The sequence below is a fragment of the Mytilus galloprovincialis genome, chromosome 9 (genome assembly GCF_965363235.1).
Source record: "Mytilus galloprovincialis chromosome 9, xbMytGall1.hap1.1, whole genome shotgun sequence".
Lineage (NCBI taxonomy): Eukaryota > Metazoa > Mollusca > Bivalvia > Mytilida > Mytilidae > Mytilus > Mytilus galloprovincialis.
In genome coordinates, this window is record NC_134846.1 from 59,378,079 (window position 1) to 59,402,480 (window position 24,402).

Sequence of the window (24,402 nt, forward strand, 5' to 3'; positions counted from 1 at the left end):
GTCTGTGTAAATCTGCTTCAATAGGGCGAATTGGATTTTAGAATTATGACTAAAGCCTTAACATTATAAATGATAATTCACTGAAATGACCTAGGTATATATGAAATTGTCCAAATACTTTATTGAAGTAAATGTGATATAGGTACATACTATCGGAACATATTAAGAAGAGGAAAATGAAGTTAAAAGAGGTGAAGGATTTTTCAATGGCATTGCAGGTAATATTCTTATATCTTATATACATTAATTAACCTTTTAAATTGCCAAATCATTTTAATAACTGCAAACGCTTCAAATGAATTCAGTTTCACGAATAGCTTTCTTAGCTTGTGCCCCTCCAAAAAAGGACATCTGACTAAACTTTACTTATATTAAGTTGATCTTCAATTGATGAAACAGCAAGTGCTGTTGATAAAAATCAAATCTAAAAATCCTCACGATTGAGAAGGATGTGGTTAAGGGTACAAATACAAGACGAATTAACAGGAGAAATTCTGAAGATATAGAAAAAAACGCTTTAAAGAAGTGGGGCGAAAGCTAACAGAGGGAACTTCAAACCCATAAGTCGAAAATAAACTGACAACGACATGGCTAAAAAAGAAAAGACAAACAGACAAATAAAGGTTCACAAGACACAACATATACAACTAAAGACTGCCAAACACGAACCTCACAAAAAACTGGAAGTGATATCAGGTGCTCTGGAAGGATAAGCAGATCCCGCTCGAAATGTGGCATCTGTCGTGTTGCTTGTGTTATTATGTTCTCATCAGTGAATTAAAATGCACCTTGCTGAAATTATTTATCAAAGGTACCAGGATTATAATTTAATACGCCAGACGCGCGTTTCGTCTACTTAAGACTGAACCAGTGACGCTCAGATCAAAATAGTTATAAAGCCAAAGAAGTACAAAGTTGAAGAGCAATGAGGACCCAAAATTCCAAAAAGTTGTTCTAAATACGGCTAAGGGAAGTTCAAGATGATCTGATCACCGACAAAACAAAAACAAACAAAACAAAACAAAACAAAACCCAATAAAATATAGTGTATACACTAAGCAGCCGCTACTCATAACATTAAGGACAGCCGCAATATATAATAATGCATATATTTGCACCTGTCAGGAATCTGATGTTCAGTGGTTGTCGTCTGCTTATGTGGTTTATAAGTGTTTCTCGTTTTTCGTTTTTATACGCCCGTCAAAATTTTGACGGGACGTATTATGGTATACAAATTTCCGGTGTCCGTCCGTCTGTCCGTCTCTCCGTTCGTCCGTCTGTCCGGCGTATGTCGCACCGTAACTTGAGAACGACTTATCCAAATTTCATGAAACTAAATATAGTTGTTTCTTATGATGGTCAAATGATCTGTATATTTTTTGGTGAAAATAAAATTAAAACTTTTTGAGTTACGGCACTTTGTAACTAAAACAGGAGTGTGTTTTTTTTTCACATGTCGCACTGTATCTCAAAAACGATTTTTGATTATTGCTTAAAACTTTACACACTTCTTAGTTATATTAATCTTAAGATCTGTATACTTTTTGGTGATGATTCAAAATTTCATTTTTAAGTTATTGAGTATTTTGTAAAAAAGGGGGAGGTTTTTTTTACATGTCGCGCCGTATCTCAAAAATGATTTATGGTTATTGCTCAAAACTTTGCACACTTCTTTGTTATATCAATCTTAAGATCTGTATACTTTTTGGTGATGATTCAAAATTTTATTTTTGAGTTATTGAGTATTTTGTAAAAAAAGAGGAGGTTTTTTTTTTACATGTCGCGCCGTATTTCAAAAACAATTTATGATTATTGCTTAAAACTTTACACACTTCTTTGTTATATTAATCTAAAGATCTGTATACTTTTTGGTCTCATTGGCACTCATACCACATCTTCCTATATATCTATATATGACTTCGTTGTGGATTTTTAGCAGGTTTTTTTTGGTAAATAATTACATTAGATGTATGTATCATTATAATACTGTATTCTGATTGGCTAACTGCACATTACGTGTTATTCCGTAAGCAGTTGCATTGCTCAATACAACCGTTTTCATTCATGATAACACGTGGTCCAACAATAAAGTGCACAGGTGAATTAAATAAAAAAATATATAAAATTCGTGTTTTCATGATCATAGCTAAAAAATGTAATTATAAGTATTGAATGCTCCTTTTTGTAACTTTATAGGGTTGTAAAAGCGTTGACCGTGCGCACATTTTTAGAATGAGGCGCTTCCGCGCTTCATACAAAATGTACTTCGGTCAACGCTTTTACACCCCAATAAATTTACAAAAAGAAGCATTCAATTCTTAAATAATTGCAAGTAAATTAATGTACTCTATTGTGTAAATCATTTTGTTCCTAGGGTTTGATCAATGTGACCTGTTCATGGTCATTGGCCCATGGAATTACTCACTGTCATTTAATGTTTTCTCCTTTGTGTTTATCCCTTTTCGTAGGAATTTGGATTTTTTTATGATTAGTTGCTGATCACATATGATGTGTGTACTGATCGACTTGCGTATGACCTATGGTCATTGGTCTTAGTTAAATTATTATTGAAATTATAGTTTTCCTCTCCGTTTTCAACTTTTGAAGATACTAAGCTACTATATATCTTTTAAACTGTAAACAGTAGATCATCTGGTTGACCTACTTATGACATAATACTAGTCTGCTTACTAATAAATTGTCATGAAAAACAAGTTGTTTTCTTTGATTTTATTTTTTTTTCAAGATGTTGATCTGAATTTTGGTATACAATTATATGATCATTAGATACAGATTATATTAAATGAGTTTCACTTGACATTAACTTGTCTTTTATAGGGCCAACTAACTCAAACCGTTTCTTTTAAAGCACAGTTTTCTTATCTGTTTTTCAACATGCCATTTGTTATATAACTTTACAATAAGTGTCAAATTTCATACGAGTTGTGTGCTTATAACTAGCGTTTGTTCAACTAAGAAAATTGCCTTACCTTTCCTTCCCATTTTCTGTTTTCTGTGAAGATATTGAACGGATATTTGATTATCAAATTTTCCAATGATTAATTACAAATCAGCTAAAGAGTTTCGTTCTGAATGACTGAAATGTTGGTCCTTTTACTCAAAATCCATGAAAATGACAATTGGTTCTCTATTTTTATTACAAACCGAGTTCCTATACATCTTACCTATGGATGATGTTCCTAATGACCTACTTATGACCTAATTATGATCCTCAAACAGAAAACTAATAAAAGTTTCAGTCGTCATCTCCATTAAAAAAGTTTCGTGAAGATAATGAAGTTATTACTGTAATGAGAACTCACCTTTTCACTAAATTGTTTGTTATGGTTGACCTTTTTGACAAATTACAGCCAAGGAACTTGGAAATTGTCTTCCAAATTATCTTTGATGTCAGTTTTCAGAAGATCTTGAATATAACACGATTGTTTGCATCAATACCAAAATTAAAGAATTATTTTGTTCATCTTTATAATGAAATAAACTGGTATAACTGAACTTGTCAAATTCAAACAGTCAAGAGGTAGGGCCAATTTCTTATGAATTCATTTGACAGCAGAACCTTTCACTAAAATTTCTTCAACTTTTTCTTAAATTCACAATAAGAGTATATATGAAGTACTTTAATTTAGTGTACATGTATTTCAAGACATTTGCTCAAATTATAAATACCTTTATATAAAATATTCGTTGAGTGTAGGAAATATATATCGAAAAAGACAAAGAGGGTACATGAACGCTTGATCGAACTCTTGTAGGTAGAAGTTGCTGAAGAAAAGAAAAACAGAAAGTTTATTCTTTTGTCAAAAAACTTTAAACATGATCCGTTGTAGAGTACATTGTAATGAAAATCAAAGATCAGTTTACAATTACCACGAAAACATTTTCCATCCTGTTTTCGATAGTTTCCTTAAAAAATAATGTATTTTCCGTCTATGTACGAAAATTGTATTTAAAAAAATGGCTATTTTACAGAACTTAGACCCCACCATCAGCGGAAGTCTAACAGATGACGAGGATGGAGATAAAAGAAACAGAGAACATAGTAATCTGGAATTTAGGTCCGCAAGAGTATGTCATTATTTATTTTTTATATACTAGATAAATTTTGTAACAGTTCGATTTTATTCATCGAGACTCATTGTCCGATGTTATCGTATTCAATACAAAATGACTATACCTAGTACATGGAAGATTGGTCGTGTATTTTTATGATATCGGATTGTTTAGATGTAAATTTCACTTCTTTTGTTCAATGTGTATGGATTGTACATGAAATCTTAATGAATTGTCCAGAACTTAACCGAAATGAAATGATAAAAGCTGTAATAAACCTAGTCTGGATGCTTTTGGTCTTTTTAGAACTTGATTTTCATGTCCGGTTTTCTGCTTGGTCACTTCTGTCAAGTTTATTTCAATATCCAAATGTAACAAGTCTTATTCTGATGAGCAATTAAAACAATTGAAAATTTTTTTTCCAATAAAAAAAACTAACATATAATCGTAAGTGTTGCGATTTTGAGAATTTGGTTCTTCGTAAAGATCTGCCATAATAGCCACTGTTAAATGTATTCGTTACTCTTTAAGGTATAGAACCACTAATTAAGGCCCGGTCGCAAAGAAGATACAAAAGTAGTACATATTTTAAACAAAATAGTACCTACGCATAGCTGTACCTTTGTTAATAGGGGGAATATTTGGGTCATTTTTGTATCAATTGAAAGCTTGGGGACTTGGGATCACTGCAGAACCCTTGTTAAAAGTTTTTCTTGAATATTAAAGAAGTATATGAAATTTTAATAGGAGGGCAAATTTGGCCTGTTGTTCAGATCAGAAGTTCCGGTTTTTGTACTATCAAACTTCGGGAAACCGGACGCTCTAATATGCAATTAAAGGTATGTTGATTCTTTCAGCACAAGTCAGGATAAGGTACAGTTTTGACATGAAATAATTGCCACTTTATTTGAACTTAAGACAAAGTAGCAATAAATGCTTGAAATTGCAGAATTTAAAATAGAAAGCATTGGGGCTATGAATTAGTGGTTTTATACCTTAAACTCTTGTCGATTTTGGTGTTTGACATATTGTAAGGACACCTGTCTTTTGGTAAAGATTGTTTGTAGAACTTTAAGTCATTTGGTTTTCATTGTATAGGTTAGTCACTTCTTGTAATGGTTCGGTTGTGATATAGAGATGTGCGTCACATCCTCTCGTTCGCTGAGTATGCTTGTAAAAAGTTTCAAGATGTGACTCGCAGCCGAAATTATACAATATATCTTTTTATACAGAAACCTGATAAAAGGTTATTATCGTTCTACGAAGCTTTTTTGTTTGTATTTCAGCTGCTCAATTGGCAATTTTTTCCTAAATATATTAGGGCGATTTCAAAGCAGTTTTTGTGCCATCTGTTCACAATTCTACCCGCGTAGCAAAGCTTCTTCGAGGTTTTAAGCTGCATTTTTGTCTGTAAATTTAGAGTATTTACATTGTCTTCTTCGGCATTTTTTTCATAATTAGATGACTTTCTGATTCTATGGATATACAAATTTACATATTGATCAGTCTTCAGTTTACTATTCTGTTTAGGAAACTATAAATGACACTTCGACAATAACATTCCACTTTAATACGGATCTAGACACCGTTCGTGAACACAGATCGTTGAAAATTGCATTGCATTGCCTCTATTTCATTACATATATATATATATATACAATGGTGAACTGAATTGATTCGAGTACACACTTACATTGCATTTAATTGAAATGAAATTTCTTGGTTTCTTCAGATCACAATAAACTTCATTTCAAATAGTTTTTCCAAGTGCATTTAATTGAATGTAAATTGTATAAGGCAAATCATATTTGACATGAAAGGTCTTTATCAAAATTCTACTTATCGACATTTTTTTGTAGTAGAAGTTTTTTTTGTATTTTTGAAGTACCAGTGTTATTGGCTTGTCAATATTTCATTGAATAAAATAATAAGTAATCAATTTACAATTTACAGTTTTTGAAGCGTAAAATTATTTTAAAATTCTAGCTATGGAGTCTCTTTTCAGTGGTTTTAAATTACTGATATGAATCAGACTTTTTTAGTGTTGTATCATTCTCCTTTCTTGCAACTTTCAATAATTGCCACGTTCAATGACTGAAGCGTAGAATGTTTAATGAAATATTATTAGTTACATAGTGTGCTAGTGACCTAATACGGTATAAATGGGGTCAGTAAATTCCCCATATGGAATTTACTGACCCACTATATACCGTATAAGGTCACTAGCACACTATGTAACGAATTAATCTTACCGACTATCTTTAGTGGGAAATTTAGACTAGTGACCTATCAAAATGATCAAGCCTAGTCTTCAATACTGTTAGCATTTAAAAACTACTTTCATTGATCCTATAAAAACAGATGCCAGCAATAACAACTTAATAGGTTTAAAAATGTGTTTTATGAATTCATTTCAATCTTAATCATCAATTTCTTCGTCTGTTGAAACCTTTAAGATTTTTTCTCAGTACCGTTTTGTTTCTATAAAGGGACGCAACACCACTACTAACCGTGTATGAAATAAGCCCCGCCTCCCTTCTTACCTAATATGGAATATAAAGGGACGTAACTCCACTACTAACCGTGTATGAAATAAGCCCCGCCTCCCTACTAACCTAATATCAAATATACACCGTCTCCACGTGGACGCTTTTAACCAATCATATTCCTAGAAATGTATAGGAGGTAAGATAATGTCATATCCAATTAAAAAGCAGAAAAAAGTATACTCATTTCCCTCGCTCACGTTCAGATACCAGTGAGCTGTAATGTTATAGTTTATGTCGGAATTTCTCCACCACACCAGCTTGTTAAAAGCCTTTTTCTTAGTTTACTATTAGAACACACCCGTGATATCACGGGTCCGGGACTGAATTAAAGTATATAACTGTGCGTAAGCCTTATTAAAGTATTGGTATTGTCATCTGATAAAGTCATGCCGATTCTAATATGCACAGATTCGCTGTTTTACGCCATGCCGGCTAACAAATTAAAAACTGTACCTATACGCCGTTTAGATATTTAGTATTCGTATTGTCATCTTAGAAATCCTAGAAAGTCATACTGATTAAAATACTACAATAGGGAACAATGTGACAATGATTGAATTTATTAGTGTCAATCCTGTGATTATAATCCGTGTATATAGCAAAATCCTAAATACACCGTTTGGTGGTGCTCCTGTCAGATGCGAAACGAATAGATAAGTTAATAGTTATCAGGTGAATACACTATTGGTATTGGTATCGGATTCGACATGGAACTTGTTAATTATTGGCAATATTAATTATGTGGAAAACAAAAGGGTCTGTAGTGGTGTAATTTTTAATCAACACTATTGTCCTATATTAGCTATATATAAAGTTGAATTCTTTGATTTGTCGTTTTTGCCCCATGACGGCTGACAAATTGGACCTCGTTATTTTGAAATTATAGATAGAGACGACAGAAGAACTAGACACAAGTAATTTTGCCTTCGAATAACCTGAAGTGTATATTATTATACTTGAGTGATATATTCTGGATAATCCTGCAATTTGATTGGTGATTTTGGCAAGGTATAAGTGCCCATATAAACCATGTGAACAAATACAAAGATAAGAATAACTAGAATTGCCATTGCGAGCAATAGCGGATGTCACCCTGGTCCGCCAATTGCCACTAAGTGGCAGCCATTTCGAAAAAAAATAACATTGAATTAACATATTAACTTCACAATACATCATTCTGCTAAGTTTCAGAAAGTATAAAGTATTTTACAAATTTTCATGTTTGTACTGTTTCTATGGCAACGACAGCCATTTTGAAAATACCAAAGTTGGATTGCAAGTTTTCGCATGCCAAGTCACATTTCCATAAAGTTTCATTCATTTTGGAACACTTTCCGATTTTTCACATTATTTCTGTTTCCATGACAACGGCAGCCATCTTGGAAATGACAACCCCCCGATTGCACATCTGGACATGAGGGTTAACATAATGGTGAAGTTCTATCACCATTGGTCCAAGCAATTCCGAGAAATAGTCTGGACAAATTGAAAAAAGTGTGGAATAAAAAGAATCGTACAATAACAATATGTCACCCGACCTCCGTCAGGGTGACATAATAATTAGTGTTTAAATGTGGTGACTCCAGTAGAATATAATTGTTATTCGGACTTCACGTGTGTTTTGGGCTTAGATTGGCTTTCACTGAATTCCATATATCAGCTTCGCCTGACAGAAAAATCACAAAAATACTGAACTCCGAGGAAAATTCTAAACGGAAAGTCGCTAATCAAATGGCAAATTCAAAAACACAAACACATCAAACGAATGGACAACGACTGCCATATTCCTGACTTGGTACAGGCATTTTTGTATGTAGAAAATGGTGATTATAAAACTCTAACATATAATGTGAGTCCATATTCACTGTGTAAAGATACCGAATAACACAATGTTTCAACCAGGTTTAGAACGACAAGATATTTTGACGTTGATCTTTATGACTAAAGATACCCGTTGAGTAGGATTTTTGATTTACTTGCCAATAGACCTTTTCAACAACTCTCGACACCGACTAATGACACCTACAGTTTACAGGTAAAAGGAAGGGGTCGTCTCAAATACCAAAAAAAAACGTCTGATTATCATTACGTATATACATTCGATTTTGGCGTTTATATATAGCTACAGAATATATATAAAAAAAGTAAATAAATTTATTTCTCGTATAATATTGATGTTACATGTATTTACACGACATTTCACGTAGAATTGATTTTAAAATTACTGCAATCATTCCGCATCATGCACGATCAGCTTTCTCTTTGTTTTATAATTAAGCATGCCAATAACGATAAAATTCTGAAAATTTATGAGAACATAATTACTGGACTGTCTGTCCGTCTGTTAAACACTTGTTAACACGGTCGAGTTTGTGTTTTACAAAAGAGCTTATCCTTACGCGATGTACATATTGAATTTCGGGAGGGGTCAAAACATAGTGATTTCAAAAGTCGAAGGAAAAGATCACATCGCCATTTTTAACCTAGTTGAAGTTGATGTATTTCCGTCATGAATAGGGGAGAAGTTAATTGCCTTCTTGTTATAATATATCAACATTTAAGCTGTACATATGCATATCTGTCTATTGAATTTATAATTCAACATGCTAGTTACTTTGGAGCTTTGTCATTGCATTTTTTTTTAAGACAGTGTTAAGCAGGGATTGAATTCCAATGACTTAGGTTATGCCTCATGTCATTTATGGTCGTCCTCACGAACTGATTGGGCCATATAATTGGTTATGCCTCATGTCATAATATGGTCGTCCTCACGAACTGATTGGCCCATATAATTGCCAATGTTCCCTTTATCGTAGAGCAATTGCTCAGTTTTCTCAAATGATCTCAGTGTTTCTTACAAGAAGCGGATATCGTTTAGCAATGTATTATGGAGTTTAATGGGGTCCGTGTTGATCAAGTCTCGTTTTTTTATGTTACACTGTCATTTCTATATTTTAATTTGTTGTCAACGGATCAGAAATTATTCTCTGTTTCTCTTTTCCTTGACAAAGCTTTGCCGGTTTTATAATATTTTCTATACTAGTAAAACCCCGTCGCATGCTTTGTGCGCCGGAACCAAGTCTTGAAAATGTTATACCGTGTCACGGTACTTTTCTATCCCAAATTCCTGTATTTGGTTTTGATGTTATATTGGTTATTCTCATCGGATTTTGTTTAATGCTTAGTCCGTTGCTGTGTGTGTTACATTTTAATGTTATGACGTTGTTCTCCTCTTATATTTAATGCGTTTCCCTCAGTTTTAGTTTGTTACCCCGATTTTGTTTTTTGTCCATAGATTAACAATTTTTGAACAGCGGTATACTACTGTTGCCTTTATTCATTAATTTGTACGGCCTCCACACAGTAGAAATTTTAGTTAATGGTGTGATATTTTGACATTATGCTTCATCTTCATATTTGATTCCCTTTTAGTCGATCAGAGATCGCTGGGTTTTTTTAATTTATTTTTTGTTTTTTTTTTTTTGCTCTTCTGTTTCACCACAAAGTTAATCCTTTTCTTTATTCTAAATTTAAAAAAAAAACAATGTCATTTGGACTTTGGTAGAAAGTTGCATCATTGCCAATCAAATAAATTTCAAGCAATAAATTCAATAGTGATCAATAGTATTATTTTCAATTTTTATTTTTGAGACGACCCCTCACATCTTACCTGTCGTTGTCATGCTCAACTGTAGGTATAGACAATTGTTGAAAAGGTCTATTATGAACAATGTAACCGTATAACCCTATAGTTGTTAATGTCTGTGTCATTTTGGTCTCTTGTGGACAGTTGTCTAATTGGCAATCATACCACATCTTCTTTTTTATATGTACACAGGAAACATGATACTAGTTACTAAAGTTAATCATTTCACGTAAATGGTCATCTTTTACTTTGTTCCCATAACAAAAAATGCCCGCGTTTACATAACACGAAACAGATGACTTTTACAGCCATAAGTAAATAATCAAAAAGTATATACCCCCTTTTAACAGGGATGTTAATAAAAGAAATGTACTTTTCAAAGCGCAAATATAAAATTGCACTCCTGGTATCTATGATGAGTTTATTCAAACTGTAATAACCCACTTATTATTTGTTCGTTCACAAGCATTTAAAGTAATGATAGGTATTCAAACTTAAATGCTATGTGTACCTATATCATTTTAGATGGAAATCAAAATCGTCATTTAAATTATAAAACTGTCAACTTTGAAATGGTAACACAATTCAATTAGTTGCGCTACTGATAGCATAAATGTATGATTTAAATGATATATCAACAACAAAAATTGTAGACTAAGGGTGTTGACACGTTACAGAGATAAACATCAAACTGATAGGCAAATATAATATACAGTTATATACTAGGATGGAAAAGATATAGGGTAAACTCGAATGATACCCATAAGAATCTTTCGATATATGTAACACTCAGTGATTTCCAGCTTGTAGAGCTACAATAACAAAGTAGTCTTAGATTAGACTCAGTGTCAATTAATTGAGCATACAATACACAAAAAGAAGAATTGCTATTGCTTGTACTATTATGGTGAAATATGAAATAGTATTTTGCCCTAAAATCTATATAAATTACTACAAATGAACTATTACTTTTGAATGAAGTATGAAAGCATACACTTATTTGCAAAATAGTAAGAAAATACCAGACGCTCCGATACTGTAACCCTAGTGCCTACTACTGTACACCTATGTTGCCCCATGAACCATGAACCAATAGTTATATCTTGAAGAACAAGATCGCATCAGATGCATGCATTGACATAGTGCCCGGCCCATTTTAAACGTAACATTGACACAATATAGAAATGTTATAACCTTGACCAAGATCAGGGTTACAGTTAAGAAGATCCTACTACATTTTCATAAAACTGTACGAGTAATACTTGAATCCAAGTCGCATATCTTTTCTCAATTGACCAAAGGTTTAGTCACGACTGTAAAATCAATCATAAGATCTCATAAGGGTTTTTGTCACCGCTGATATTTCATCGAACATATTTCAGGGCAATATCATTATGATGTCTACCTGAATCCAAGTCTTCACCATCCAATGGTTTCCCATGACTCCATTATGAGTGTGATATGACATTTAATCAGATCCCATGGATAGTCATATCCGTGTGACAAGGTCTGGAATTGTGAATTTGGTGACTTTTCTGAACAGCTTTGTTTTGCATGCCCAAATCATATATAACGGAGACAGAAATAAAATTTGGCAAAGCATTCAGCTCTGTTCAGGGTAACATCGAATGTAATTTGGGTTCATCATACCTGTTTAGTGCCGATCCAAAAACAAAAGATCATTTATACATGAATGTGACCTACCGAATTAGACTATTTACCGGATTTGATATCACATAAGCAACACGACGGGTGCCACATGTGGAGCAGGATCTGCTTACCATTCCGGAGCACCTGAGATCACCCCTAGTTTTTTGGTGGGGTTCGTGTTGTTTATTATTTAGTTTTCTATGTTGTGTCGTGTGTGCTGTTGTTTGTTTGTCTTTTTCATTTTTAGCCATGGCGTTGTCAGTTTGTTTAGATTTATGAGTTTGACTGTCCCTTTGGTATCTTTCGTTCCTCTTTTTTAACAACATAGTTTTACTTTTGTTGCTGCACTTCAGTGTTTTTGTTGTTCTGTTGTTTTCCTCTTATAGCTGATGTGTTTCCCTCGGGTTAAGAGTCCTGGTATCTATGATGAGTTTATTTGAAAGCCGTATATTTGTTTTCTTTCAATCGAGTTATGACTTTTGAACAGTGGTTACCACTGTTGCATTTATTTACAATTTGGATTTTTTTCTGACGTAGTCAGCACTTCGGTGTTGACTTGAATATCAATTATATGGTAATTTTTATAAATTTTCTTTTACAAAACTTTGAATTTTTCGAAAAACTAAGGATAAAAGAAAGTAATATGGCACAACTTTTTTGAATTTTGGGTCCTCAATGCTCTTCAACTTTGAACTATTTTGGCTTTATCACTATTTTGATCTGAGCGTAACTGATGAGTCTTATGAAGACGAAACGCGCGTCTGGCGTACTAAATTTTAATCTTGGAACCTTTGATAACTAGGTATATATTTATAAACAATGTGTCCATCTATTTGTCTAAGATAATAATATACCATTTAATCAAAGGAACCGGATAAATTAGAAATACAGAAGTTTTAAATAAACTATAGATGAGCATCTTTATTTTAAAAATGTTCGATATAATTAAGATTCTATTTAAACATAATATAAAACGAAACAAAACAAAACAAAACAAAACCCCCGAATGAATAAAAAATGTAATGTAAAATACAACTTGTTACCAATCATTTTGCATCCAGTTGTCTTTTCTGAAAAAATAAACAACGATTTTTTTTTATTTGGTGTGCTCTGTATCAAGATAACATCGATACCGAAAGATTCACAGAACAGATTTGTGATTTTCTTTACTTTTAAATATTAGCCCATACCAATTAAACAGACTCATAATTTCTCCTGCAGAGCTAGTTTGGTAAAATAACGAGCATGTATTTATTTGTCCTTCGTGTTATGGTTTTTTTGTACTGTACACCCAAAAATGTTATGTTATCGTATAATCTATCCTTTAACTAACATTAAATAAATACTGTAATTCTCAGTGGTGTAAATATTTAATTTTCTGAAACGTTTTCGTAGCAAGACGCTCTCTATGACACTTTATACGGTTAAATCAATCATTACTTTAAAGACAGTGAATTCGACCACACGAATTAAAATTACAGTAGTACGCTGTAATTGATTTTGGATATTTGGTATAAAAAGAAATTTAGATGATGACATGCTAGTTATTGGCCTGTCTTTTATAAGTTGTCGATATCATGTTGGATTTAATTCACTGTGATAAAAACATTTGTGAAATTCTCGGTGTAATTAACACGGATTGATGATACGAAAGATATTTAACTAATTATATTAAAGATGAATCTGAAGGTAGGTTGACGGTTGTAGAAATACACGAGCTATTATTTATGTTTCCATGTTTTGATGATCTGTTTTGATAAGATATTGTTTTGAAATCCGGTTTCTTCAAGCACACTACGATTTTATCAAATCTTAACACGCGATATATTTTTTTAATGTTGTTTTCAGTTTCATTCTATCAGAGACATATATATGTTTCTGATTCTATCCGTCTTCATTTCAGGCTTCCTGTAGTGTCGTTGGTAAATACAATAACTCAATCTATTTATCAACTGAAGCTTCATTGACAACAGTATCAATTGAAATATACAATTTCTTTAATAAGCGTCTTAATTTTATGTAATTGTAAGTCGTTTATCGTGAGTTCAATTTGACGTCCTATCTTTAAATACTATTGAAAAAAACTAAGGTGTGCCCCCCCCCCCTTTTTTTTTTAACTTGTCAGAAACGACCGCTTTTACCAAAGATGCGGTATCAATGAGGTTATATAACCTCCAATTACTTGTACCATATATAAAAGCTATTATCTATGGCTATTATATATATATATGTGTGTGTGTACCTAGCATAAACTAAACAAATGGGTTTCTCTTGTCTCTCTCTATAACAAGGGTCAAGCTCTCATTAATTAAAGATAGAATAGAAAGGAAAGTTTAAAATTCATTTGACCGATGCTATTTTTTTTTTGCCAGTCAATTATTACTTAGAGTTCGTATGATTAATTAGCAGTTGAATGTTGCAATGTTATTCAGATGTATAATATGCTTGGTTGATTGAACAAAACTATACCACTTTGCGGGAGTCGATTTATATCATTATTTTTATCTATTGTATAAATTTTATGTTGGGTTTTTTTATTATTTAAAAGCTTTCATTTTTACGACCAATTACATATAAAAATCAATGAATTTCATATCGTTAATAAATGGAGATAGTGAAATATTTTTGCCATGTTTCTACTTAGGGTTGTCTAAGACATAGCTGTAAGCCAGCTGATTAGACTTTTTAAGGTGCGAATACAGCAGCTGATTCTTTGATTATAAGTATTTACTTCCGGTATCAATCGTAGCAACCATTATCATCTGCAACTGTTTGGAATGAAACTGCAAAAAATCGTTAAAAACTTGACAACGTCGTAACTGATACTTTGTTTAATCAATGGCTGTAAGTGTTCAATTGTTCCTTTTCTAAAGTAATTTATTGGCTTAGTTAAAAAAGAAACGAAGAATTTAAATGAAATTCTGACGAAAGCATTTAGAAATGCAGAATGTGTGCTTTTTAAGTTGACATAGTATTATGCAATTTTATTGAAGAGTTTTATATATTGTGAAAATTATTACACAATTGTAATCAAATCATTTATACAAGACAAGGCATCGAATTGATATAACCAGCTATCAACACTATTGTTATACAAGTGAGAGGTTTAACTAGCTATAAAACCAGGTTCAATCCTCCATTTTCTACATATGCAAATACCGGTACCAAGTCAGGAGTATGACAGTTGCTATCCATTCGATGTGCTTGATCTTTTGATTTTGCCATTTCATTAGGGACTTTCTTTTTTTAATTTTCCTCGGAGTTCAGTATTTTTGTGATTTTATTTTTTGCATTGGATACAACACCAGCTTTTGAAACGATGACAGAAAAAACAACATATGATATATGTTTAAGGCGACTGTTTCCAAAATTTTACTAGTATTGCTTACAATTATCAACTTGCACCATACAGAACAGGCGACGTGTATAAAGTTTCATAACAATAAAATATCAGAAAAAAACATATCTAAGTCTATAATTCAGTATATTCAATATGATCAAAAAATGATAAATAAAAATGTATAAGGCTTAATGCTATTGACAGTTTGGAATACACGGCGGTGCACACAGGTAAAACTAGTCAAATTGATGCCAAGTATTAAAACGTCATCCTTCTGACTAAATCTCAATTGACAAACTTATTCTTACCTACTCAGTTTAAAGAAAATGAGGTGAATTCAAATAGTACAGTAAAAAGAAATAATAATGATTCAAGTTGTGTTACCGCATTTAAAATTTAATTTAATAGTTCAATCTTTCGTGCAAATAGTCTCGCATGTTGCTATAGACTTTAATAATAACGATTTGAGTATCATTGTTGATATTAAATATTTACTTATATAATTCTATATGGCGTTGATAACCATAAAAACAACAAACGACATAAGTAGCTACTGAATTCCAACTTTCATTGGAGAATGTCTATGTCAACGACCACGAACACATCAAGTTCAAATACGTCTCCATTAAGTTAATGCTTTACATTGTATCTCAGTCAACTAAGTCGTATTATATTTACAATATAAAATTGTTTACCAGAGACTTCGTAAATTGAAATGAATTTTAAATATCTCAGATGAAAAAAGAAATTTCAATCTTTAATTTTTCTTGAGGTTGAGGGCTTAAAGGTGAACGTCTTAGCCGACTATACGGCATGGATTTTTCTTATTGTTGAAGACCGTACGGTTTCCTAAAAATTCTTTTGAATTTTGGTGTATTGTTGTCTTATTGGCAATGAAACCATCTCTCTCTATCTTTATATTCTGTCGTTTGACCAGCAAAATTTAAATCAATATGCTGGTAAATGAAATGTCATTTTACATAACGTTTAACTGCACGTCAGAAAAACAGATTTTACTTACAAAAAATATTATTAATTTAGTGGAAAAGTCAACGGCTGATAGGGGACAATTTTGGTTGACATTTTTATCAATAATTGAACCGACCTGCACCTGCCTTTGAAATATCTGCAAATTTGGTATTTTAAATCAAATTGACTTAATTGGTTTAGATCTAAGCTTCCTATCTCCCAATCAAAAGTCAAACATTCTAGCCTTTAATCTCCATTGCTTAACAGTGAGAAATAATTGGAGATAAACGGTGACATTATCAACTTTTATAATATGATTGATATGTTGGTTAACGGTAGCAATGCTTAAGCTATGTTTATTTTGTGGATAATAAATTAAAATATTTAATCAATTGATTTTCTCCTGTTTATTTGTTCCATTGAAAAGCATTTGGCATCTTTTTGTATGAACTTAACGTTATAATCAGATTATTCTTAAAATTGGAAAGAGACCTCAGAAACCTTTCCGACCAAAACCTGTATTATATTATCTTTTGCTATAAGTAATGATTACAGTACATATAAGTTCAAGGTACCATTATTTCTCGTGAAAGTTTGGAGAGTTAATTTGCTCATTCCTGTGTGAGTTTCTACATATACTTTTTGTAGCATTTGATAGCATTTTAGGCACGGTATCGACAACTGATTTTTTTTATTAAATTACTTTTTGATAACGTCAAGTTAATTTTTAACAATTGAAAATGTTACAAACATTTCTTTCATGTCATGTCAGAAATATTTATTAAAAAAACGTACTTAAATGTATAATACATATGTTATTCAGTTGTTTAAGAATCATTTTGTGTAGGTTTTTTTATTTCTTTTTTTTTTCTAACTGCGGTTCAATATTAATTGGCAACCCTCTTCTCTTGACGAACACACCTTTACATTTTTTTCAGTAAGGACTGCAATAAACTATAATTAATAGATGCATGCATTAAGTCCTTGAAGCGTCAAAAAATAATTATGTCTTTAATGATATATAGTTTTAAGTGTATTTATTATCAAATTAATGATTATTTCAGCTTCGACCAATTTTGGATTGTCGGATGCCGACACTGGCGACAAAGACTGCCTTTCTATTACCGGCCCTCGATGACATGTCTAAGCTTCATAGAAGGTCTATGGCAGTACAACAGCTTGAGACAAATCCACCACGAAGTCTTGCAAAGCTACGACATTCAATATCTTCTGAAATAAAAGGACTTTCGAAAAAACTTTCACGTTTGGAGAGAAACTATTATGGTGTCGGTAAAAGCCTGCAACATGAAGTAGAAAAAAGTATACTTCGATTAAAAGGAGTTTTACGCATGTTAAACATCAGCGAATTTTCCTCAAAGGCGTCTCTAGAAAAAGCAATCAAAGATGGTTCTGATGCAGAAAAATATAAAGGCGATCCTAACAATATTTCTCTGATAAAAGAATTATATGGCAAAATACAAACCTTTATGCCAAGCAAATTTACTGACTTGATAGAAACGTGCACAAATATCAAAACACTGCTTGAAAAGTATTGTGTAAGTTTCTATGATCCAGAAACAGACCATTACTTGGAAACGGCAGCTCATTACCAACAACAGATTGAAATTTGGATTGAAACAATCAGTAAGAGTATTACAAACATTAAAAAGCTTCAGAAGAACTACCAGGATATCATGATTCACCATACTCAGTTCACTCCACCAGTTTTGGCATTTTGTCAAAAGAATGAGTGCGAAAATGTTCCAGTGGTTTTGCTCTTTGCAGACGGCTGTACAAATATAAAAGCTGTGATGTCTGTTGCCAATAATTGGATTCAGGCTGATCAGAACTATCCCGTATTTCTACGCAATGACATAGACGATTTAGATCGACAGCGAGAAGAAAAGGTTCGCTTACTAAGAGACGCGAAAACAAAATATCACACGCTGACTTATAAATTAAGCCAATCAGAAATAGAGTATGACAAAGCATTGACGGAAATGGAAACATGGAAAAACAAAAAAGAGTCGATGAAAGACGAAGCAGATAATCTTCGAACTCTCTCGATTGAACTTCAGACAGAACTTGAATTTAAAGAATATAGGAAGAAAGAATTAAGGAAACGAGAAAGTGAATATTCGCAGGAAACCTATATTGAAACATATGAAATGTTGACTGATGAAATTCATTATGCCAAGGAAAAAATGCCACCATTAAAAAGACAATTAGCGGCAGTTCAATATAAGCTTGAATGGATGACACAGAAAGAAAATCTGGTAAAAAGGATGGGTAAAGACATCAAAGATATGAAAAAGGAATTGATTGACATCAGAGTGGACAGAGAAAGGAAAGAGGAAGAATTTGAGCAGCTAGATAAGGCTCTAGATTTAGCCAGACGAATACATCGATACAAAACGAGCACTGACGTCACTGAAAAAATATTTTTCAGCCTTCCAATTGGACAAAAGAAAGGAAAAGGTATACAAAAAATTATTCAATTAAATATCTCGAACACTACTTTCACCTTCCCTTTAAAGATTTTCGGTTTCTTAACAAATTTCCTGAAAATCATGGACTGATAGATAAAGTCGAAGATCCAACCTGGGTTTGCATAAATTCACATAAACGAGAAATGCAAAAATCAACATTTGTTATTATGTTCTTTATGCAAGGTTTTTAATAATGCAAATGAGTTCAATATATACATCTATTTTGACAAGGTATCAAAGCAGAATGTTAGGTTTAAAAACATAGACAGTATAAAACTACTTTAGACTAATTAACAAATCTCGTCAGTCGATTGAGCATGATAACACTTATTTGCAGTTGAAATAAGTACAGTGTTTGAAAGCTAGTTAAGATCTCAACAAATGTACCGTAATTAAAAGAATCATTTCACGTTACGCGGTATACTTGTGTCAACTCATAATTGCTTTATCGAATTCATCAGTAAACATGAATAAAAGATCAACCTTGTTACACATTCTGAAATCTTGTTGACGTAAGGATTGTAAAGAAACCTTGTTATATATCTCTTTTAAACAATATATTCAATTCAATCATTTCCATCGAGAGATTTAGAATCTGGGTTCTGGCAAATGCTTAAAGAATAGACTCATGGTTGATGATCATTATAAGTCAATAATCGTAAATGTGCATATCATCATGATTACTGTGAATGGAACATTTGTGAATTTGCTTTAAACACATTTCCTTTCGGAAAAAATACTCTGAAAAGAAGAGTAGAAACATACCTCATTACAATATAAACCTGTCAATCAATCAAACATATTTACTTTTCTTTTCAAAATACAAAAAAAGACAACATTGGCAATGGCTAGTTGTAGTGTAAATTTAGCATATAATAGAAATAATCTTTTCATTTGTTGCGATGTAATCCTATGTACGCAAGAACAGTTTATACAATTTCCAACAGTAGAAACTTATCACAGATCAACTATATGTAAGATATCCTGAATCTTTTTCGGAATTCTATAAATGGTACGAAAACCCCCATTTTCGTCGATATAATAGTTAAGAAATAAAATACGTGTTTTATCAATTTATTCTTCAGTCGACTATAGATAGAATCGTGTTTTCAGCTAAATCAATGTATGACCATTGAACAGTGGTATACTACTAATGCCTTATTTATATTCCCGACTTTATCTTTATGAGAACAAATATGTCTATACTTTGTTTACAAATATACCCTAAGGCAATGAACGGACACACAGGAGTATACAAAAAAGTAGATAAAAAACTACAAATTAACACAAAACCACAAATTAACACAAATACACAAAAAAGCTTGGTTTGAATGTTGGTAGTCTAAAATCGATCACAGTTGTTGCTTCCCCAGTGGCACCCATTGTGTTGAGTATGGCAGGTTAAATTTGCGTGAGAAGTTTAATTATGTCATCAATGAGGAAAAAGGTGGATTAGATTAAGCTACGAGTTGATAAACATCGGTGGGCATCAGCGTCAAAATTATTTCATTCAAATTATGTTTGCTTCCTACTTTCAAAGATATTACTAAGGTTTTCCCATTAAAGGAAAACAGATTATCAATTTCATGCATCAGAAGTATATAATATATATATAGCATTTAATGGAATGTTATGCGACTGTAATACAGGTGAGAGGTTTAGTTAGCTATAAAACCAGGCTTAATCTACCATTTTCTACATAGGAAAATACATGTACCAAGTCAGGAATATAAAAGTTGTTATCCATTCGTTTGATGTGTTTGAGCTTTTGACTTTGCCATTTGATTAGGGTCATTCTCTTTTGATTTTTCCTCGAAGTTCAGTATTTTTGCGATTTTACTTATATCAGGAACGATCAGACTTGAACATTTGAAAGCCAGTTGGTGTATTAAAACGTGGACATATTAGGCGTTATGTGACAAAGATGAACCTAAATAGAATAGATTCATTCATATAAGGTCGACTTTTTTTTCTTAGTTTCTTCTTTATTCTTTAATGGGGAGTCATATTAAAAAAAATATGCTATAAACCATGTCAAAACCATTACACTGATTATATCCTCCAATACTATAGCAGTGGAATTTATCCAGTGCACGTAAATTAAAATAGCCCTTTATGCATTTGAATAAAGACATACCCCGTGTACGAAGCAATCTTCTGCCAAGAAAATCATACAAGAAACGCAAGCCCTGAAATATCAAATCACCTGGGAGCTTCAATTGTGATTTTAAATTGGATGTTGAAAACATGCATTTTTAAATTATTAATGTGTTCGGCCAACAGTATCAGTTCCTCGGGAAAAAGTTAATTATTTTATTACACAATCAATCATTGTGCCATTTTTGTTCGTTAATTAATCAGCGTATTCTGTACAAATCATTTGAAATTAAGTTCGATCTGCCGAACATATACTAGTAGTCATTGTTTAGAATTTATCTCGAGTTTACTATAAAAAGAAGTCTCATTATAAGATGATATGTGTTAAAACGGCTACGTTGCTATTTAAGAAAAAAATCATTTAGTCTGTGCAATTTCAGTCCTTTTTAACTGTTTTATTGTAAGTTATTGGTTTTAGAAACGTATTAATTGAAAGATGCGAAATAAAATGTTGAATTTTCCTTTGGAAAAACTGCTAGTTTTCCAAAACATCTTTGAAATTTATGATATTTAATGATTATCGACTTTCTTTGTTTAAATTAAAGAACTGAAATGTAAGTATGCATGTTAACATCGATCCAATTTCCTCAGAAGAATAAGCTTATGTTCAAAATGAATAATTATCCCCATTGATGGTGTCATGTGTGCATGTTACTTATATATTATAATAACCTGGAACTCATTATAGTTTTGTTCCGGCATAACAAAATAACAAGTACCTGCTCGTGTAATTTAAATGTGTGTTTTCCTTGTTATTTTTCATTACTAACGGAGTTCAGCAATCCAAATTGTAAAAATTGCTGTATATAGTTATTTCTAAATATAATTTTACTAACTGTATGTTAATAACAAATATTGACAATCAATTTGTTTGATGGTTCAGGGTAATTTTTCTCTACTCTAGAATGGCAGAAAAATGACAAACACGATTAGTCTGAAACAGAATCTGTTGTTAAATGTTTTTATTCTGCTGTTTACATATCATAATTTGTTAAAATTGTATCCAATATGTTTCTTATTATACATGGAACAGGACTCATTCTTCCACATGCTATGATTTTTCGTGGTTGTTCTTTGTTCTTCGGTTTGTTTGTAGTGTCGACTATTATATATTATTTGTTTGTGCGTTTCTCTGTGATGAGTATTCTTGCGTGTGTTTTCTCTGTATTTCTATCACGTAGTATTGTCATTTTTGCGATGTTTTTAACATTGTCATATAAAGCGGGAGGTTTGGCTAGTCATAAAACCAGATTCTAGCCAACATTATTTCTTGAAATATCATGTACCAAGTCATGAATATGACAGCTGTTATCAAATAGTTCGTTTCTATGTATATATGTTGGTGTGTGTTTTTGTTGCACGACATTGGTCCTGTTGTTCGTTTGTTTTCCTTTTACAGTTGATGTGATTATCTCGATTTTGGTTTGTAACCCGGATTTGTTTTATCTCAATCGATTAATGACCCATGAACACCATTATACTACTGTTCCCTTTATTTTTTTACCAGTCAGAAAGGGTATCCGGCATCAGTTTTTATTCTTGTTGCAAGAGTATGCTCTTGTTTCTATTCAAGTTTCTTTCCGAGTAAGATATTGCCATGAACATGAATGACATGTTTCGAATTGAAATTCAGCAACACGCCTTTAATTTGAATAAAATACTCGTATTGCCCCAAACTTTAATGGGTAAATCATCAGGAAAATGCACAGCGTATTACTCTTTTAAATTTTGAATGTTTGGCAAGATAATACCTTTGAACAGCTTTTTTCAAATGTATTCTTATTTTTATCAATATTTTGGGGGAACTAACTTGCATGAAGTTCCACATTGTCGTCGCTCAGAATGAATTACTGGATGTTTATTGTAATTTTGGGGTCATATATGAGCAATAATAAACACAGTATCAAATGTTAAACTTGTCAATGTTATTTTTATAGTGATTAAGATTTTAACACAATGTTGGCTGCTGTATCCAAATATAGTGTTGACATTTTTACCTATTATGTCTTATGTCCTATTATTAGTTCGGGCCCAGCCAGCAAGCTCATACCATAAATTAGTACATATTTAACACAAAAGAGTTCCTACAAATGGGATAACTTTCAAAACATGTAGAATATTTAGGTAATTTTGGTATCAAATGCAAGCTGAATGAGGTCAGGGAATGTATGCTAAATTGTTCGCTAAGTTTCTATATCGATCAAAATTGATATGAGTTTCGTTTGAATAAAAACTATTTTATATTAGTAGTACATTGTTCTTTAATATAAGTTTGATTAACCTATGACCCATTCTTTTTGTACACTTACTCAAATGAAATACTACCATGTTTAAACCATATATATATATATGAGATAATAAAAAAATATTGCGTTTAAAAATACAAGTAAAATTTATTTTAAAATCGTATACAATATCTTTAGATTAGGTTGTATTCTTGTTAGTCGTTCGTTCCCGCGATATAGCCTTTTTGTGCTAATGCGGCGTAAAGCAACCAACAATAAATCAATCAATGTTAGTCGTTCGCACGGTAATATTGTACAGGTTTCTGATCATTATACATATGTTCAATCGAGGGAATCTGAAGATCTACTTACAAGTTTGTGAATTAATAATGAAACTTGTTCAATGGTACCAGGAAGAAGAGCGGCAAACATTGAAACCATGTTTCTAAAAATAAGGTGTATAATTTGCATTCATCTTTTTTTAGATAAACTCGCCAAGGCTTGTGAAACTATTAGTGAATACATAGATCAAGATTGGATGTTGCTTTATAGGCAATTACCATTTTATCCAAAACGAGGTTCTCATACTATAGAAAAAGACATTAGCGACATCAACACTGATGGTGCTCGTGGTCCTTTGGAGAACAAAGCAGTAGCAGCGCTAAATCGTTGGAGAAGACATCATACACGAGCCAAAAAGGCTGACTTAGTGGATGCGCTGAAAAAGATCCGTAGACATGATGTTTTAAGCCACATCGAAAATTCTGAGATGGAATAGAAATGATGCTATGACTTTTTTATATTTACAACTAAAATCGAACATTTTTTATGACAAAGACTAACTACAGATTTACTTTAAAAAATCAACCAATTCGTATACAATGCGTATATGATATTGCACCCTGTGCACTACATACGCTATTGATGAATGATATATATTTTTTTATATTAACAGTTGTATTTAGGGTCCTGTTGTATCATTAGTTTATACTATGCATTGGAAGTGCTATAATTATGTTTTCTTCTCGTGACTTTTGTATTTTTATACGTTAATAAAAATAAAAGCGTAAACATGTTGTTTACCCGAAATATGCATTTTGACATTAAAGAAACGACTTCAACGTAGAAAAATGATCTATGGAGCCCATGGAACCATATTGAGATATAAGTACACAAAAGCAAGAGGCAGATATAATTTCATGCACTAAAATTCCCTTTAGATGAAAAGTACAAAATACTAGCATGTTTTGACAGTTTTCAAAGATGTTTCTCTCCAGTTGCACAAAAGAAAACAGATATGAAG

At 32.1% G+C, this 24,402-nt stretch overlaps 1 protein-coding gene across 3 annotated transcripts; it reads left to right on the plus strand.

The window, feature by feature from the left end:
- LOC143045450 (uncharacterized) lies at positions 1–24,194 on the plus strand. Of its 3 annotated transcripts, XM_076217957.1 has the most exons (4): positions 1–218; positions 3,994–4,089; positions 17,293–18,706; positions 23,585–24,194. In XM_076217957.1, exons 1-4 carry the CDS (start codon positions 177–179, stop codon positions 23,875–23,877), a joined length of 1,845 nt encoding a protein of 614 aa, XP_076074072.1. In that variant the 5' UTR covers positions 1–176; the 3' UTR covers positions 23,878–24,194. The 3 variants fall into 3 exon arrangements, with proteins under 3 accessions (XP_076074072.1, XP_076074073.1, XP_076074074.1); XM_076217958.1 differs by lacking the exons at positions 1–218; positions 3,994–4,089 and adding an exon at positions 13,357–13,608; XM_076217959.1 differs by lacking the exons at positions 1–218; positions 3,994–4,089 and adding an exon at positions 16,771–16,849.
- The last annotated feature ends 208 nt before the right edge of the window (positions 24,195–24,402 follow it).